At 44.4% G+C, this 20773-nt stretch overlaps 1 protein-coding gene across 2 annotated transcripts in view; it reads right to left on the bottom strand.

Annotated features, from left to right (window-relative positions):
- The window catches only part of GALNT16 (polypeptide N-acetylgalactosaminyltransferase 16), a 143772-nt gene that overhangs the window by 17076 nt on the left and 105923 nt on the right, over positions 1 to 20773 (bottom strand). For both annotated transcript variants that reach the window (XR_014161424.1, XM_081881749.1), the window contains exons 6-11: positions 17291 to 17412; positions 12302 to 12389; positions 9210 to 9294; positions 6961 to 7064; positions 2990 to 3116; positions 1264 to 1356 (exon numbers count right to left, since the gene is read on the bottom strand). Coding sequence is in view for 1 of the 2 variants with exons in the window: in XM_081881749.1 (XP_081737875.1) it covers positions 1264 to 1356; positions 2990 to 3116; positions 6961 to 7064; positions 9210 to 9294; positions 12302 to 12389; positions 17291 to 17412 (619 nt within the window). In the remaining variant the exon portion in view is untranslated. The remainder of the gene's footprint in view (positions 1 to 1263; positions 1357 to 2989; positions 3117 to 6960; positions 7065 to 9209; positions 9295 to 12301; positions 12390 to 17290; positions 17413 to 20773) is intronic.

Genomic DNA, 20773 nt, shown 5'->3' on the forward strand with positions numbered 1-20773 from the left:
ACAGACCGCAGGGTGGGGGCAGCGCTGGTTACCTAATCTCCCGGCAGCAAAGTCTCCACAGCCTCTACTGCGAGGGGCAAGGCGGTGGGGAGGTTGGCACCAGCTAAGCCAATAAGGTTCCACAGCAAACAACCACTTCACCGTCTTGCCTACTCTCACTGCCAGGAGGTCAGGTAAACGCCGTCACCTCAGCCTGTTTATGGTGATATAAAAAGTGAAGTTTCAGATAGGTAGCCGTGTTGGTCTGCCATGGTCTGCCATGGTCAAAACAAAATAAAAAAAAATCCTTCCAGTAGCACCTTAAAGACCAACTGAGTTAGTTCTAGGTATGAGCTTTCGTGTGCATGCACACTTCTTCAGATACCAGATAAAAAGTGAAGTCACAATGGATCCCTTAGCTGCCGAACAAAACACATTTGCTCAGGCTTCACAAACTGAAAAGCAGACATACATACCAGCAAATCATATGCTGGTGGAGTCACTGGTGTTGCCCTTCTCTCAAGACATCCTTCCTCTTTACATTTTACAAGTGTGATGTATTAATTTGTCAACTTACTTTTTTTTTAAAAAGAAACCTAACCTGTAACGGTATTTTAAAATGCATAACTGTTCTGGGGATTTTGCATATGAGAGATTTCTTAGGAACATAATGGGTGCCAGCCAATCAGTGTCATATATAGCAGGTTTCAGCTCTGAATCTGCAAAACATTTTTTTTTTAACAAAACAAAAAATCCCCATAGCAAAACCCCTTGCCTGAATCCCTGGCAAAGTACTGCCTTGTCAGGTTATGCCTAGAAATGTGCTAAGAAGAGCCCATTTTGATCAGACCAACTAAAGGCCTAGTATCTAGTACAGCATCCTATAATGGCCAACCAGATGCCAAAGCCCACAAGCAATAGCTTTCTCCTAGAAATGGGTATTGAGAGGCATAGCAACCCTGATCCCAGAGGCAGAATATAACCATCATGTTCATTACTGGTCACTGTTGATAGGCTAAAGCTCCAAAAGTTGCCTAATCCCCTTTAAAGTCATCTAGTTCAAACCATTTCGATTATACCAAGCCACTACCACAGAGTGCCGGAGATGAACTTATGTTTAAATATAAAACCAATCAATACAAGAATGTGTTACTCAGCTGTTCGAATCATGTTTCCAGGGGCATGTTAGTTATGGGAGAGTGCCTATGCTGTCAGCTCTCCCTAAGAGTAGCTTATAAGAGCTATCTGACACGAATACCCATTTGCCTGGTTTGGGATGCTTACCTTCCAAATGACTTTCCAATGGCAGATGGCCTGGCCTCATAGTAATACTGCTTGTATTCATCCATCCATACTTCTGCTGTACGTTTGGTATTTCTGCAGATGGGAAAGGTGAACCACGGTTATTTGCTGTACCACTTGTCACAACATGAAATTAAGTCACCCTTATGGAAACTTCAACCCTCCCAAATTCTCATTGCCAGCAAATTTGGAAGCACAGGGATGTCATCACTAAACTTGTACATTTTCCCCAAAACAGGAACCAATTGATGGGTGGTGGTGTTTGCACCCCATCTCTGAGCTTGCAAGACCACAAATGATTGATCCATCCCAACGGCTGCATCAACATAAAACAGCTATTCAACTGTTATTTTCTCTAAGGTTATTTACCGTATATCCCACAGAACCTTGGATATGCAGGGAAGAATTCAACATAGTCACTAAGCTTGCCTGATGGAATGACTGGCCTTCTCCTTCCCCTACATGCTATTGTGGGGGTTCTCCAGAATCTACCCCAGAGCCAATTTGGGGGAGCATGCATGGAAAAGAGAGGGGTGTGTGTTCAGATGGAACAACACCAGCACATTCCTGTGAGAAAATTCCTGTAAAGGAAGAGGTACACTGGTTTCCCACCATGGCAGCTAACAAAATTCTATGGCAGCCACTCAGTTGCCCTTCCTGGGTTGTATCCAGTGGTGTTTGCGTGTGAGTGGGACAGAGTTCTGCTTGCACAATGGGACTTCTCCATCCTTTCCTCTCCCTTTCAGCTCTCTGCTCTGGAAGATTGACAGCACAAGGGACTGCAGAGGAAGGGGAAGTCCTATTGTGCAAGCAGAACTTTGTTCACATGATGTTGGATTCAACTCATTGCCTCCACTCAGAGCTGCTGCCACTCTGTGGCACATGTGGAAGATCCAGACGCCTCTTAACCCTCCTGCATACTTAGGGTCATAACAGGTGCAAAATATGTAAGAGGGTTAAGACTTCTGGATCTTCCACATATGCCACAAAGCAGCTATGAGTGGAGGGTAATTGAACAGGGATTCACTGGCTGCCGTGCGGGGGTAGAAAAACTTGTGTTGCTGGTGAAGAGAAGAGGAAAACCGGGGCTGCTGTTTTTGGCAGGAGCCGCATGTTTTCCATAATGTCTAATTCTGGCCAAAACATATCAGTGGTTTGCGAGAACCCACACAGAAATTAACACTGGGTTACCATAGACCACAAGTATTGAGCCTGTGCAGCTGTACTCCTGCATGATAAACAGTCACCCTTAATTTAAAAATCATATTTTTACATTAAATAGGGGCTCACTGTCAAATATACTTCAATGGTTTTTATAAACTGCTATTTAATTAGGGTATAGCTCACACACTACTCTGCATTAGTATAGTGGTTTTTTCCAAGTATATAAAGTATATACCCAATGTATATAGAGGATTTAAAATACTATTTCCAGAGTATTAGAGAAGTGTTTGCTATAAATACAAATAAACAAAAACAGCAGTAAATGAGATAGATTTAGCCAGGAATATCCAAGCAGCTTTCATGAATTCCATTTGGGTTCATACTCAAGTCCCTGAGTGAAGGAAGGAAACTGGCAAATACCTCAAGAAGTTGGCCCCAGTGTCCTTTCTTTCCTTCAGGCAAACACTATATCCTAGTTGGGCCTAAATGCACTTTGCCACCCTCCTGTTTCCTGAACTGGGATCAAGGAGTCACCCATTCCTACTTGATATAGGTCAGCGCATTTCCCTCAGGGAAGTCATACGGATGGCGCTTCCTGAAAACGTGGCCTACTCGGCTGCAGGGAACGATCTCCAAGCTGCCTCCACACATCCAGACGCGGAAAGAAAGCTCTAGAAAAGATCCAAGACAGCAGAAAAATAAGGTGAGAGAAGAAATGTGAAGGTTTTAGACTGAGTGATATTGCCAGACAAGAGGACATAGCCCAGGTAAAACCTGGGATGTTCCTAGGGGACCAGATTTATCGGACCATACCAGCCCCCTACCTTGCAGAAATCCACTATGTGGAATACCGCAGACTTCTTACAGCGGCTAGATTAAATGTTCTTGACTCTGCGATATCGTGGGGAAGGTACAGGGGAGTACCATACGCCCAGAGAACCTGTCATTGTGCTATCGGTGTGGTTGAGTCCACCAAACACATTCTCTTGACTTGCCCTTCTTATGCAGAGCTTAGACAAAACCTTATAGACCCACTCCTATCTCAACTTAGCTTCCTACCTCGAGAAAACCAGGTTTTACACTTGCTGAATAATGTCACTAGAGCTATACCTTTCTTGGTGGCCAAATTTCTTTTTTTAGCCTTTAAGCGTCGCAAGACCATAATTGACTATATTGACATGGGGCTATCTGTTTAGCCCTTTTAGTGTTGGCTAAGCTCTAAAATCTTCTTGGATGTTTTAACTGTGTATTGACAAATGTATTTGTTTTTTTTTTTTCCTGACTGACGGTCGAATAAAAGGTTGATGATGATGCCTTATTTTTCACTCCCATCTCACCTTGTACATGACTAATACAATGAGAAACCACAAAGGCAAGAATGGGTAAAGTGAAAGAGGATTTCTTAAAGCAGAGATGATGCTTCTTGCTGAGGGGGGAAATAAATGCATTTCCAACTGATTTCCCCTCCCTGGTCCCTCTGATCAGGATAGTGATGAGCTTCCTGGCCTTTTCAGGTGGAGTCTTGGGACCCCTCCAGACATCCTTTCAATTACACATTCAAGATTATTTTGTGTTTATGATGCTATCAAAGTGATCACACGTGATTCCATGTTCAATACTGTTTGCGACTGCAAAAGGTTTGGGATGGTCACACTGCTTCATTTCCAATCAGTGCACATCCGGTAACTTCTTGCTGAAATCCTGTAACTTTATATCCCACAGATGTTCTAGTGTATTTTTTATCCCACTTCTGTTGTCCCGTAGTCCCTCTGGACAGCAGTAATGTGGCAGCATTGGGGAAGCATTGCAGAACAAACTAAAGCAGAACAAATCTATCACTAATGCACTATTATTGTGTCAAGAACATGTAGTAGAAAACACCCACAATAAAACACCAGTCAGGAGGGGCCTTTCTGTAAGCTATCAATGTGTATGGCATTATTTTGTAACAGTGAGCAATTAAGATTATAACAGACTTGTTCACCAGAGTAAGATTCTCTTGATATAAATGAGCAGAGATCTATTCATGCAATGGTACTTTGCCTTCTTCTCCCCTCCCCCAGCAGCCTCCTGTGCTTCCCCCCAAATCTACTTTTGAGGGGGGGGTCCCCCAACCCTCCAGAGCTTATGGGAGCATGTAGGAAGCTGCAAGGGGGAGGAAAGGAAGGAGAAGTCATGCTGCATGAGACAAACTTTGTTCTGCTTTTACACAGACCCTGTTGGATACATTCCAGAGTGTCTAAAGGGAAAGACAGTACATATTAGAGAAGATTGTTAGAGTAAGATGAAAGGAATCAATTTCAAGGGCTGAATCGGTGTGAGAGTACAAAGCGAGGGACAGGAAATGGAAGACGAATGCATGATCTTAAGGGCACTGGTGAAAAATAGGCATTGAAAAACATTGTGGTGTTCCAAGCAACACGTTTCACATTTGAGATTAAAGAGATGCCAAAAGATTATGGGCATTCTAGAAAAACGTGTAATTCGCTTTAATCACTGCTTAGGGGGATGTCTGCACTGGTCAATGTTTGTGCTTTTTAAAATATCTGGACCACTAGTGCTAGTGTAGGTCCACACGTATTATGGGAATCAACACTGGAACTGCAAAAACCTGGAAGCATAATGGGCCAAAGAGCCTGTTTGAAACCTTCCCTTTTCTTAAAATTGGAGTTGTCTCTCTTTATTGTACAACCTTTCAGTAAAACCCCAAACCCACTATTGATTCACTTGCTAAGCAACTCAGTTTCCTACGGCAGAGTCTGACCCTGTTTATTTAAACAGATATATTCTGACCCATCCCCCTTTGCTTCTAGACGTTTCGCTGCCCTGAAGTAAAATTCACTTTTATTTCTTTGTTAATAGCATCAGAGGACCACCAGGGCTTTGATGTTCAAAAGCTCATTTGAATCACTGAAGAGAGGTGACCTTGCAAAAGCTTATGGATCCATCCTCCTGCGTTTAATATCTGCCACTCTGGTCAAGCTCCCTATTTGAATATTTATTTGGAGGCACAAAGAAAACACCAGGGAAGGGGCTGCCAAATCAATCACAAAGGAGGGGAGGGGTTGTACAGTCACTAGAAAGGGCTTTCATGGATATTTCATATTATAGATTGTCTCTGATATGTTCTTTTGTCTGGCCACTGAAGGTCAATACGTGATGGTGGAGACCAATGGCAGCTACTGCAACAGGTGGAGTAGGAAAAGCAGATTTATCACCAGCCCCAACTGATATGGATCCTGGCCTTCACCCCAAGCCTCTAGTTCCTACCAGGGCCCACTGTCTATGGAAGTTTGGTGGGTGGCCCTTGCATGGAACTCCTGGGAGAGCTGGATCTGGCCAGCATGTTGCAGGGTTTTTTTTGAAAGAGGGTGAAGACCTTTCTCACCACCCTTTTATGGTAATCTGGTTTTAATGAGCTGAGTTGGGAAACATTTATTTGCATCTTTCTTCTATCATTACTGATTTTGTGCTGTTTAATTAGGATTTAATTATGGTTTTTATTGTGTTTGAATTGGATTATTTCTATAAGCTGCTTTGGGAGCCTGCTGGCTGAAGCATGGGATAGGAATAAATAAAACAGACCTGTGGCCAATATCTTAACTCCATTTCCCCTCAATCTGGAACACTAGAGCACTCTGAAAGCCCAATGTACTGTTCATTTTCCAACTCTGACCCATTTCCTGCTCCGAGCTCCTAGCTGCCACCACCCTCCAGCATCATGGTTGAATCCTTAGCAGTTTTGTACTAATCTAACTAACAGTATCTATGACATTTTCTGTTTCTGGACCCCTTTCAAGATCCCAGTACATTTCTGAGCACAATTCAAAGTGTTGGCATTGACCTTTAAAGCCCTAAATGGCCTCGGCCCAGTATACCTGAAGGAGCGTCTCCACCCCCGTCGTTCAGCCCAGACACTGTGGTCCAGCGCCGAGGGCCTTCTGGCGGTTCCCTCACTGTGAGAAGTGAGGTTACAGGGAACCAGGCAGAGGGCTTTCTTAGTGGTGGCACTTGTCCTGTGGAACGTTGTCCCCATCTGATGTCAAGGAAATAAACAACTACCAGACTTTTAGAAGACATCTGAAGGCAGCCCTGTTTAGGTAAGTTTTTAATGTTTGGTGTTTCATTGTATTTTTAATATTTTGTTGGAAGCCGCCCAGAGTGGCTGGGGAAACCCAGCCAGATGGGCGGGGTACAAATAATAAATTGTTGTTGTTGTTGTTACAGTATTGTTATTATCATCTTTGAACACATATGCATGCAAACCAGTAATAAAGATCTTGCAAAAAAGTTGTCTAACAATCTGTAGAATGAGACTGACATATACATAGATCTGTAGAGCAGATGCTCTGGTGGCTGGAAACAGATCCTATCAGTCTGCAAGTAGTTCCTGGATGAGGGTGAAAGCCACAATCTATGATGCTCCCAACCAGAAGGAAACGTTGTATGACCAGGTGACCTGGGAAGAACTGAAGAGAGTAGACAACAAAAGTAGAAGTTATGGCATCAACTCACCAAAGTTCTCTCCTCCCCAGATGTCCATCTGAGTGTCATATTTTCCAAGATGGTTAAACCAAGATTTATCTATCACAAAGATGCCTCCTGCTATGACAGGTGTTCTAGGGAAAATGAGGGCAAGAAAGGATTTACACAAAATATCAGTAAAATATATTTAAATGCAACAGAAACATACTGCATATATACAGCAACATGTTCCATCTGAAGTCATTTAGAAAGAAAAACCATTAGACTCCAGAATTTTCCATAATTAAGTCTGCTGGTGCAGACTTAATTAGAGTAAAATCTTAACTGTAGTTAAGAGATTAGAAGCAAGTGCAAGATCACTCATGTTCTCTCCCCCCCCTCCCAGATATATGTACATACACACAATCACACACACAGCCCTTAACTGCAGTTACATTGGCAGCAATTATAACCTGGTTTCTGCATAACCAGAGTATGGTATTGTTTAAGAACTAAGCAAGTAAGCCAAGCAGAAGACCCTGAAGCAAAATGCAAGTTGACTGATTTTCTACACCCATGCCAGAGGCATACCTAAAGATTCAGCTGGCAGTGCAACCAGACACCTCCTTTGTCCCCAACTGAACCATCTAATCCCAGTTGGGAAGATAGGGAAAGGCAAGTAAATCCTGCCATATTAATAATAACAATAACAATAACAATAATAAGTAATACATTTATATCCCACCTTTGTTCCAAGGAACTCAAGGCAGCACTCATGTTTCTCCCCCTCTCCATTTTAACTTCACAACAACCCTGTGAGGTAGGTTAGGCTGAGAGACAGTGATCATCCAATGGGTTTCCTCATGGAGGAAAGGGCTATCGAAGGCTAATAGCCATCATAGCTATGCCCTGCCTCTCCAGCTGAAGGAAATAATGCTTCTGAACAGCAGTTACTGGAAACCACAGGAAAAGAGAGTGTGCTCTCCTGCTTGAATCCTGCTTGAAGGTTTCCCACAGGCATCTGGTTGGCCTCTGTGAGAAGAGGATGCTGGACTAGATGGGCCCTTGGTCTGATCCAGCAGGCTCTTCTATTGTTCTCATGCTCTTAAGAGTTTCATGGCTGAGTGGGGATTTGAAGCCCAGTCTCCTAGGTTCAACACCCTAACCACTACGCTGAACCACAGCACTAAAGTCAGACAGAAGAATGTACAGACCTTGTGATTGTCCCAATCAGCCATGTGGACCAGCAGACACAATCATCCTGGATGATTAAGACTAGAGGAGTTGGGGGTACTGTACTAGAGATCCAACACCCACAAATTCAGGCAGTGTGGACACCCATATGAGTGCAAATCAGCTGATTATGCTTCAACCCACCTAACTTCCTTCTTTTAATTTGCCTCGATTTGGTGGTCCTTATCTGCATTATATGGGACGCGGGTGGCGCTGTGGGTTAAAACACAGAGCCTAGGACTTGCTGATCAGAAGGTTGGCGGTTCGAATCCCTGCAACGGGGTGAGCTCCCGTTGCTCGGTCCCTGATCCTGCCAACCTAGCAGTTCAGAAGCACGTCAAAGTGCAAGTAGATAAATAGGTACCACTCCGACGGGAAGGTAAACGGCATTTCCGTGCGCTGCTCTGGTTCGCCAGAAGCGGCTTAGTCATGCTGGCCTCATGAGCTGTACGCCGGCTCCCTCAGCCAGTAAAGCGAGATGAGCGCCACAACCCCAGAGTTGGCCACGACTGGACCTAATGGTCAGGGGTTCCTTTACCTTTACCTATCTGCATTATAGTATGTGTGGAGAGAGAATGTGTGTATATATATCAGAATTAATCAGGCAGTGAATATATAGGTCACCACCACAGAATGTGCAAATGGTTTTGTTGAAACCTTGAGGGAAAAGGATGGCCTTGTCTTGGCCGCAGTAGACCCTATTCTGGTCACGCGCCAGCTTGGAAAAGTTCATTGTTCCTGCTAGACAATGGTAACAATTTCTAAAATGAGGACCATGACATTTCCCCTGCCTCAGAAAGGAGATGGCCGCATATATTCATAACAGCCTGAAAAACCAATATACTATGCACTGCATATTATAGCAGTGCAGGCCACTCAAGCCAACAGATTGAGTTGCAAGTATTTGTCAGGAATATTAAAACTCTTCAGGGAACAATAGATATTGATTAACTGCAGCTCTTAAATGAACCACACATGACCTCTGAACACTTCCCGTGGTAACATCAACAAATGGAACAGCTTCTCATATCAGACAAAAAGATGAAGTTGTGAGCAAAAGAGCTTACCTGATGGACTCAGTAGGATCTGTTCTGGACAATTTTTGCTCAATGGGGATTTGCTCCCACTTAAAGTGAAGGCTCCAGTCAAACCCTAAAATGCGGAACAGAGTAGAACATGTTTGCAGTTTCTCAAATACAGAGGAAAACCAGAAACTAACAAGGGTTTCTGGAAAATGTGAAAATAGGCTTCAAGTCTCCATTTAGGATACATTGGGAAGAAGCTTGGAACACAGCAACACATACCGCTTAGCAATAATTAGATGGTGTTGACACTGCTTATTCGCACATGATCTCAGGGCAGCAAGAGACAAGCAGACTTGTGTTAGCCAGACCTCGAGGTATCCCTATAGATGCGCCCTGTTCCTTAGCGGTATTTGTCTGAGCTCAATTGCATTCCAAATCTTCCAATGTGTGTTCCCAGAGAGAAATGCAATAATTAGTGCTTCAGCCTTCCACTCAGACTGTCCTATGCCTCATTGGCCGCCAAAGTTATGAGACGTTAATCAGCACTCTCAGTGGGATGACATGTATTTCCGGGAACAAAGTCTCTCTGTTTGCTGTAATTGGCTTTTCCCCATGCGCATCACATAAAATGCTGCCTAATTTACCATTTTTGCAAATTGGGTAGATCCTGTGGGAAGGAAGGTGAATGGCAGGAGCTGTATGCAAGTGGGCTCTGTAAAACTGAGAGGGAGGGGAAGTTGAGACCTGCACTTGAGTAGAAGCAGTGTTTCCCCAACACTTGGAGAAAGGGTGGTGGATGTGTAGATGCCCCCCCCCCCACCAAGAGAACAGAGTGGAGCAGCTGGACTTCTTTGCATTTGGGTTCCAAATGCAATGAAATAAAAGGAAATTCTGGGGGCTTATCAAATATAAGGCTTCCCCATATTAATCATTTAGTATGCTGGACATCTGTATTAGTAATCTGTGGCAGATGGCACTGAATGGGGAAAGACATTTGTGCTTTCCAAAGCAGATTCCTCTCCTTATTCAAGGAAATCTTTGCTTTCCTCTTCCTTTGTTTTTATGTAATTTTTATCTATATCTTTTACTACTCTTTTTTTAAAAGCAGGATCTTCTCTGCCCACCCCCCACCCCAGTCAACCCCCAACAAACATGCATAGATCAGCTGAGGAGGAGGAAGGTGCGCATACCGCATTTTCTAAATTAATGTCTGGTTCTCTCTTTCCCTTCCATGTGTGTATGTGCTAGGAATGTGTGTTAAGGGGGTTGTGTGTTTGTGTATGCTTGACCATACCCACTGTTGGAATACAGTGGTGCCTCGCAAGACGAAAATAATCCGTTCCGCGAGTCTCTTCGTCTAGCAGTTTTTTCGTCTTGCGAAGCATCCCTATTAGGGCTTAGCGGATTAGCACTATTAGCGGCTTAGCGGCTATTAGCGGCTTAGCGGCTATTAGCGGCTTAGAAAAAGGGGGGGAAAGGGAAAAAAACTCGCAAGACTCGCAAGACGTTTTCGTCTTGCGAAGCAAGCCCATAGGGAAATTCGTCTTGCGAAGCGCCTCGAAAAACGGAAAACCCTTTCGTCTAGTGGGTTTTTCGTCTTGCGAGGCATTCGTCTTGCGGGGCACCACTGTATGGCCTCTGAGAGCTCTCCATCCAATAAACCCAGCTCTTGGGCTGAAGCAGCTTCTCTAAGACATCACAGGCTTTCCCTCCTCTAAGAATCCCTTGCCGGTCCATGTATTGCCTTCTCGATTAACCTACAACCGTCTCTAGGCACACCAGCCTTTTCCCTTGACACCACAAAGTGGGCCTTTCCTGCAATAAAACTGCCTGGCAGCAGCAGAAGAGAAATAACTCCTCAATTTGCACCTCTCTTTCCCAGTTTCTTGCCTTGGCAAGCATCAATGCCATCACCTGCCTATGGGAGGGGTTGCACCACATGCCCCTCGACAGCTCCTGATTCATGACATTCCCTCCACCTGTCAATCTCCCCCACTCCTGGCGGCACAGGATAAAGGCACATCTGTGAAGACCTAGGCCAATTGCATATAAGCCTTTTTTGAAACTTAGCCTATAGCCCGCACCATTGTGTAGAACATAGCCTATTTTGTTTGATTTTGTACCCTGCTTTCTTGATTTCTATCCTTTCCCTCGGAGCCCAATAAAGCCTTCTCTGCTAGAGTATGTAGTTTGGCTGCCTTCTTCTGCTAAATGGGAGAAAGCAGGGAAAGGGCTGGAGCTTTTCCAGCCACATCTGGAGATCAGCTGCAGGTGCCCTTCTTCCAAGTTAATAATCCATAGGCTGTGGGCAGCTCATAAGCCCAAGGGGTAACTGCTGGCCATAGGTTCATGGAATTGGAGAGCTGGAAGGTCCACGAGGGTCATCTAGTCCAACCCCCTGCAATGCAGGCATCTTTTTGTCCAATGTGGGGCTCGAATCCACAACCCTGAGATTAAGAGTCTCATGCTTTTCTAACTAAGCTATTGTCAGAACTAATTTAAAAAGAAAGGAAACTGTGTGACACTCAGGCAGAATCTCTTTCACAGCACATATATGTTATTAAACTTCATTTTAAGGTGTGTGAAATTACAGATACAATAGATGGATCCACAGTATTAAACGCAAAACGAGAGATAATGTCACGGGCTTAAAACAACCATGAGCTTATTTTTAGAAACCACAAATTAAGGGCGTTTCGGTCTTTAAGGTTGAGGAATAAGGATGGGGAACAGCGAAGGAACTGACAGCAAGGTGACTTAATCTCATTCAGTTGTGACTTGAACCCCCTTCCCAGATTCTTACTGTTTTCATAGAAATTGCCAATGCATTTTCAGGTGTTACCCACAACAACTATGAAAGGCTAAATGCTACTCGTGTGTGTGTGTGTGTGTGTGTTTAAAAATCTGAAAGCTGGATTCTGCACAAACTGTACGAGGCTGTACTCCATAATCACAGCCATGAAGATTTGAAATTACACACATATACACACTCTGAGCACAGGCTCAACTGCTGATGAAATCCTAGGCTTTTATTCTGGCATATTTGGCATCGAGATCAAAAGGAACCAGCTATGTTGGGCCTATCCAGGGGGAGGGAGACCTTTCTTAAGAATTTACTTATTCACCTTACCTACCTCCCCTCAAATCTGCTGATGCTGCTAAGTAGGCAAAATTTTCCAGGCTTATCACATCGATGATAGGACTCACCACCCGAGTATAATCCTGAAAGAAAAGACAAGGAAGGAAAGAAATTAGAATTTTGCCAGGAGGGAGGGAGATTAAGCGTCAGGAAATCAGAGACCATGAGATTTATGCACATAGCGGAATGAGAAGCATATTTGCATACTGCCTTACTTTCTTAGTCCCAGCACGGAACCTGGAGATAAGGAAAGGACAAATCTGTGGCTTTTGGGGGAGATTTTAACCCCTCAGCTGTTGTTGTTGTTGTTTTGGGGTGGGGGGTTGCAACTGAGATTCAAAGGAACTTCTTCCACAATTAACAGAAGGACAAGGAGGAAGAGGGGGTGGACATTAATAACACAATGGCTACTGGTAAAATGTCTGTTCTTGATTTTCTGGTCACATATGCAGGACATGGTTTCAAAGGGTTATTGATCAGAATCACTATCAGATCATGCAGGTGTACTGTTAAGCTTTGATTTCCTACTGTCATCCTAGGAAAGCTGTTGACAGACTAGAATTATGGAGGCCATTTCCCTTTCTGAAGCCATTTCCCTTTCTGATTCCACGGGAGAACTTGATAGAGAAAGCCTCCCTTTGGCACTTGAGATGCACAATCGTTTAGAGCCATTTTATCCGCATCCTTCTCCTGATCTTGCTCATAGTTTCATGAAGTCTGCTTGCTTAGGCAATGTTCATTGTTCCACTGAATCATCTTGCAGGGAAATCTGTCTGTCTCTCCAACTGTTCTTATTACTTCTGCGGGTGCATCCATACCAGATGTTCCCAGAACTACATCCCAGGGACAGCTGGTGAAGTCTATCTCATACCCCAAGTGGTGTCCCTAAACAGGGCTTTAATTCCAGGTTTCGTCACTGCAAAATGAATGCCTCATTAAAGAGATACTCACTTGCCCTGAAATAGCCTTGGTAATTAGGAACATTTACTCCTAGCAAGGCTGCTGCTTGAAACAGCCGACAATGGGTGCCTCCAGGCGGTTGCTGTTTTGGGGTGGGACTACGTCACATACCATAAAATTCAGGTGGCACAATTATAGTTGATTGGGTTGGCTTGTGCAACAAACCCACTTCCCCAAAATATCAGACTTTCACAATAATAAAGGTGATGGGGACATGCACTGGGAAGTAAAAAGAAAAAAGGTAAAGGACCCCAGATGGTTAAGTCCAGTCAAAGGCACTATGGGGTTGCGGTGCTCATCTTGCTTTCAGGCCGAGGGAGCCGGCGTTTGTCCACAGACAGCTTTCTGGGTCATGTGGCCAGCATGGCTAAGCTGCTTCTGGCACAACGCAACACCATTATGGAAGCCAGAGTGCACAGAAACACTGTTTACCTTCCCGCCGCAGCAGTACCTGTTTATCTACTTGTACTAGTGTGCTTTCAAACTGCTGGGTTGGCAAAAGCTGAGACAGAGCAACGGGAGCTCACTCCATCGCGGGGATTCGAACCGCCAACCTTCTGATTGGCAAGCCCAAAAGGCTCAGTGGTTTAGAACACAGCGCCACCTGCTGGGCTATAGGATAATACTTGCTGTGGTGAGATGCCATTTAACCGGCTCTCCACAAACAGATCAGAATGAATGCTCATTCAACAGCCAATGCAGTCTTATCTCCCGGTCAACAAATAAGGACAAGCATTCAATAAACAAGCCATTTGGAAGCATCCTATGCCAGGTACGTACTCACAGGCACATCTAATCATGGATAGACAGCCCAAGAGGCTATTCCAGCAATTTTTGGCTCTAAGGGTGGGAAGAGAACGGCATCTACCCCCTTAGGAGTGAATAAGGTGGCTGTTTGCAGGAAAGTAGGGTTGGTATCTAAGTTTGGCCTGGCTGCTGAATTACCGAGGCCCAGCCCTTTGGAGCTTCTGCTCATGGTCATTGCAACAAGCTTGTTCACCCGCCTCTTGCTCTGGCCCAGACAACCATGGAGACAAAGCAGGATCAGCGGATGTCACTGCCTGCTTGCTCACTGTCAAGCAGGGAAGGCGCTGAGATCTCCTGCTGGCAGGCAGGAACATCCTTCAGCCAGAGAATCCATTAATGACTAATCATTTAAGCAGGCTCAGGACTTGGGTGAAGAATCCCTGTTGTGCTTTTTAACACACGCTGCCTACAAAATACAAAAGGCAGCGCAGAAACCTATGAAGTGAAGACAATGGGAGTTTGCCCCAGGCATAATTTTTGAAGGCCATGCCAGAGCAGGCACAGCCCACTAGGAAAACCCATAGGAAGGGTGGTTAATTTGGACAGTTGGGGGGCTGCCTATCTTTAGAAGGGGTGAAGGAAGACAAACGAGCAGGCAAAAGGGTCAAAGCTGGTCTCCCTGCAAAGTGGTTGGAGGCCAACAGACAAAACAGATGTTTCATGTTTAGGCAGTAGAAGCCTAGGTGTCAGAGATAGCCCGCATTGACAAGCTCCAAGAGATCTAAATTCCAACCAGCTCACGGCACATAAAAGGCAGCAACGGTGACCTTGAAAATGGTATGGGAGAGACGCCTGTGGCGAAGTAAGCAAGCGGAGGGGCCTAGACCCTTTGTGACACTTAAGATACACATTGTGGATTCTTGAAAATACCAGGCATAGTGGGAAGAAGGGAATTGCCCTTAGTAATGCAGCACATGGTCAGGAGAGGTTCAAGCATCTCTTTCCCGGGGCCATGATAGTGGTAAAACTTGCCTCCAAGGCAACTTAGGAAGAGAGCTCCAAGTGGTGTTTTCCTAATGTAAACTTGCCACATGGAAGGGAGCAGTTTTCACTAACATGCTAATTTTACTAACAGGCTTAAACCAGGGTGGGTGGGAACCTGCTGCGCTCCAGATATTGCTGGATACCAATTCCCACCAGTCCCAACCAGCAAAGCCAGTGGCAGGGGATGATGGGTCCAGTAACATGCAGCAGGACACAGATTTCCCCCTCCCGACTCCTAGCTTAAATTTGCCCTAACCAAACGCCACATTCCCAAGGGCAATCAGTTGCCACCTTCTGCACTAGGCATTTAATTAAACAACGACAACAACACAATGTGGTTGAGAATCACATCACCTGCATCACATATAGTTAGGCTCTGAGATCTGGGCACAAAGATGAAATGAAGGGGGGAAATGCCTAAAGCTATGGGGTCCCCCCCCCCATGTGTCTAAAGGTATGTTAAGTCTACTAGTTTATATTATTTTATATCATAACCGTCATTGTTCACCCCACTCAACCACCCAAATAATCCTAGGAATTATAGTTGGGTGACAGTGGTGAAAATTCTTTTAGAGGCTCCAAGCTGCCCTCACAGAACATCAGTACCTGGGAGAGGAAAGGGCTGGTAAATATGCCATACTATCTGTAGCGCAGATATATAAGCAAACATGTTTCTTGACACTGAAACAGGCGTGCACCTGACAACAAAAAGGTAGGCCTGAAATAGAGAAACTCAAACATAATAAACTTCTTGAAATGTCTGGACTCAAATCCTCCTCTGCTGCTGAGCTGTCCGGGCACATTTCCTTCCGTGCAAGAGCAGTCAATGAGCTGCCACTGCTATTGTTGGTCCTGCCAGCAGCATGATTTTATGAGCAAATATAAAACAGACATTTATGGGCTACTGAGAAGGAGGATTTATTGAACCGAGGCTTTTTAAGTCACCAGTTCTAAGGTTTCACCTTCTTCCTCCCTTTGGCATTAAGCTGAACATATATGTAATTTGCATCTATAGCAGTTCCTCCCACCTGCCTCCTGGGCCCTGTTAACTACCTAAAAGCTTTCCCTCCTCTTTTCTTGTCTTCCTGAGGAGAAAGCAGGCCTTAAATGCGGCAGGGAGATCGGCCCTCCCCTCCCAGCTCCAAAACGGCAGAGTTTTCAGCAGCACCGTCACATCCTTTCGCTGACCCTCTTGGCACAGGCAGGATGAGAACTGCCAACTCAGCTGCATCGTTTTTTCTCTCCATCTACCCTGGGGGCTACCGCCTCCCCCCCTCAATCCCAAATGAACGCCACACAGTGCATTATTTATTACACAACTCTGGAAGAAGGACTCCCATATTAAGCTATACTTTGGTGTAACGAATGCATGTGGGGAGAGGGAATTCAGCAATAGGAGATAAGAGGCCGGGAAGCTCCGTTTTTCTCCCTCTCTCATAACGCTCCTGGACTTCCAACGAAGCTAAATGTTGGAAGATTCAGGACAGATAAAAGAAAGTACCCCTTCGAGCGGCACAACTGAAGGAGCGTCTCCACCCCCATCGTACTGCCCGAACACTGAGGTCCAGTGCCAAGGGCTTTCTGCCGGTTCCCTCACTGCGAGAAGCCAAGTTACAGGGAACCCGGCAGAGGCCTTCTCGGTAGTGGCACCCGCCCTGTGGAATGCCCTCCCACCAGATGTCAAAGAGAAAAACTACCAGATTTTTAGAAGACATCTGAAGGCAGCCCTGTTTAGGGAAGCTTTTAATGTTTAATAGGTTATTGTATTTTAAGATTCCGTTGGAAGCTGCCCAGAGCAGCTGGAGAAACCCAGCCAGATGGGCAGGGTACAAATAATAAATTTATTATTATTATTATTATTATTATTATTATTATTATTATTATTATTGGAACTCGCTCCCATGGGAGGCAGTGATGGCCACCAACTTGGATGGCTTTCAAAGAGGATTAAACAAATTCATGGAGGAGGGGGCTATTGATGGCTACTAGGCGTGACTCTGCTTGCAGTGTTGGAGGGAGCAATGCTTCTGAATACCAGTTGCCGGGAGCCACAGGTTGGCCACTGGATGCTAGACTAAATGGGCCTGATCCAGCAGGCTCTTCTTATGCTCTCTTTCCTATTTGCAGTGACTATAGCCAGGCCCACTGTCACAGGCGTCAGGGGCTGGTAGCCAGCCAATAGCAAAGAGGGTGGCGTGAAGCAAGGGCAGGAGGCCAGGATGCCCACACTTACCTCTTTCACTCTCTGAAGCATCGGCTGCAGCCATTCGCTGTTGACTTCACAATGGCTGTCCAGAAAGGTAAGGATCTCAGCTGCCGCCGTATCAGCACCTCGCACACGAGAACGGATCAATCCTGGAAAAGTGTAGAGAAGAGAGCTGGTAGCATATAAAGGGACAGTGGAAAAGAAAAAGGATGGAACTATTTAAGTCGATACGGCCCTCAACACTGGGCCTGAACCCAGAATGGTAAGCATCTATATAATGAACATCATCTAGCAGCGCCTGCAGCTGAATTGACACCTCCCTTCTGAGCACCTTGCCCAAGAAGAGAGTATTAACATTTGAGTGATAGTTGTCAGTGACCTCTGGGTCCAGGGCAGGCTCCCCCCTTTTTTTAAAGGAGTGGACACCCCACCTAAAGGGTGGCAGGCAGCACTCCTTCATGCTACAAAGCATCAACCGTCCCCTGGACGGTCAGTCTCCCTTGGCTAGCTTGAATCAGCTAAAATGGATAAAGGTCAAAAGGGCAGATGGTTGGCCAAATAGCCGCAAGTAGTTTGTCCACATCATCAGCTGCAAAAACTGGAACTGGCCCCCCTAAACCAGACCAGATGGTGCATTGGGTGCCCTTTTTTGGACCTCTCCCGACCACAGCATTTTAAGTAGACTTGCAAGTTAGCAGTTTGATCCCCTTGAACATTTTCTTTATCTAGGAGAAGAAGTAAGCTTGGTATGGCATCCAAAGACTTGAGGACAGGTGGGGAAAATTACAGGTGTCTGGTTTTCCTAAAGCGTCATCATCCCGACATGGCTGAGACATGCAATTATAAGCGTCTGCATTGCAGTTCTTTTTGCTCTGCTCTTGGCTTACTTTACCATGCAGTGCACCTATCCCTTTGCTCACAGTTAGGTTCATTCAGGGGCAACCAGGCCCTGCACAGGGATGCTTTGAGTGCCACAATTCTCTCTTTTTTATATAATATATTTATTAGCAATTTTTTAATTTAGTTACAATTCCAATAAACAATACAATATAACATATCTTTTAACATAGTCTTCTTAACTTCTTGGGACTCCCTCACATCCCCTGCTCCTGCGTTCCTAGCCAAAAGAAAAGATTTCCCAGCAAATTTATTCCCTTATTTCCATTCTTATTATCTAATTTTCCAATATTATATCTCTAATTTTTTAATATCCTTTATTTAAATCTTAAAGAATTAAATATAACTTAAAATTTTTCCAAAAAATTGTTTTTTCTTAAATTTAACTTATCTTCATATATCACATCCTCTATCTTAATGGTGCCCAATTGTTTATATTCTCGCATCCTTCTTAACATTCATATAATTTACAATATTTTTGTAGATAAATCTTAAATTTCTTCCAGTCCTCTTCCAACGTCTCTTCTCCTAGGTCTCGGATTCTGCCAGTCATTTCAGCCAATTCCATATAGTCTGTCAGTTGCATCTGCCATTCTTCCAGTGTGGGTAGATCTTGAGTTTTCCAATGCTTAGCGACGAGTATCCTTGCTGCTGTTGTTGCGTACATAAAAAATGTTCGGTCCTTCTTTAACACCTTCTGGCCGACAATACCCAAAAGGAAGGCCTCTGGTTTCTTAGGGAAGGTATACTTAAATACCTTTTTCAACTCATTGTATATCATTTCCCAGAAAGCCTTCACTCTAGGGCAAGTCCACCAGAGGTGAAAGAATGTTCCTTCACTTTCCTTACACTTCCAACATTTGTTATCAGACAAGTGGTATATTTTTGCAAGTTTGACTGGGGTCATATACCATCTATATATCATTTTCATAACATTTTCTCTCAAAGCATTACATGCTGTGAAATTCAACCCAGTAGTCCACAACCTCTCCCAGTCCTCAAACATGATGTTATAACCAATGTCCTGTACCCACTTTATCATAGCCGATTTGACCGTTTCATCTTGTGTGTTCCATTTTAACAGCAAGTTATACATTCTAGAAAGTACCTTAGTTTTGGGCTCTAGAAGTTCAGTTTCTAACTTCGATTTTTCCACCTGGAATCCTAACTTTTTATCAAGTTTAAAAACTTCTTTAATTGAGTGCCACAATTCTCACGCTTCCCCCTGCTGCTTCCCCCTGTTTTCCTCTCACCATGGGAAGCACGCAGCTGAATTTGAAAGGGCAGCTGTGGTGACTCCTTTTTAGAGATGTGCAATACACCCCTGAGAAATTTCACCTGTCTTGTTAAAACCCTTTTAGCTTTCCTCAAAAAACCCTCTTTGGATGTTTCACCACAAATTTGCATGGCATTTTTGTTTTCGGTTGTTAGGGTGAATGCAACTGGGGCAATGGACCCATTAGGATGGTCTTATGGATTCAAATGGCCTCCAGATAACCTTGGGAAATTTTTTTTTAAAGCTGATTTGGCCAATTACTTTTACTGCAATCTTGGGACAGGAAGTTGACAGATGGCTGACACAAGAGTTCTCAGGCATACTTTTCCCACCTGCCAAGGCACAGGCCTCACCATGGCTCAGTAGAGTATTCTGTACAATGAGGCAACAGGGATGACAGCTTGAGTGCAAATAGAGGAAAGCCTGCGACAAATCCATCTGAACACAGCTTAGAGGCCACTTGAAGACCTGTTCCATGGTGCTCTTTCTTCTTGACCACCATTGTGTCTGTGCAACCTTATCCAGTGGAGCTTTTCTGAGCTTTAATAACCAGTTATTATTATTATTATTATTATTATTATTATTATTATTATTATTAATAATAATAATACCCCGCTCATTTCTGGGCGGCTTCCAACAAAATATTAAAAATACAATAAAAAACCTAACTCTCCTTCCTTGGATTGTTACAAATCAGCAGGCCTGCTGCAACATTTCTGCAGTGTTCTTTGTGGACACAATCACTCCCCTCCGCTCTGACCTTGACTCCATGCAGACAGAGTCAATAGCAATTGCATCGTCCTCTGGTCAGGTTTTATTGGATTGGTTTCAGCTTTTAAAATCCACAGATGTAGACAGAATACGTAGATCTGCACATACCACTTTATCTCAGTCTGACCTCTGTCCCTAATTCCTAGAATTAATAAGCTGGGAGAAAGTGATGGCCATCTTGTGGAAGATAATCTATCCTTAATCAAAGGGGGTCTTTGTACCATTTAGCCCTGTGGTGGGAAACCTATAGCTCTCCAGATGTTGTTGGACTACAGGTCCCATCAGCCCCAGCCAATGGTCATGAAGGATGGGCGCTGTGGTTCAAAAACATCTGGAGGGCCACCAGTTCCCCATCCCTGCTGCAGCAAGACCATATTTAAAAGAAGCCCTCCTTGGATGAATTGGGGAGCAATATCCAGTTTATTTTCTAGCCATGTTGGCTGAACTGTATTGTGGCCAAATCTACAGTTGCGTGTAGTGCTCCCCATATCTAGACCCATTTCCAGCTGATTCCTAACTAGAACTCAGGACTGAGATTCTCTTAGTTTATTATCTGTGCAAGGGGA

This window comes from Podarcis erhardii (genome assembly GCF_964252035.2).
Source record: "Podarcis erhardii genome assembly, chromosome: 1".
NCBI classification, from domain to species: Eukaryota; Metazoa; Chordata; class Lepidosauria; order Squamata; family Lacertidae; genus Podarcis; species Podarcis erhardii.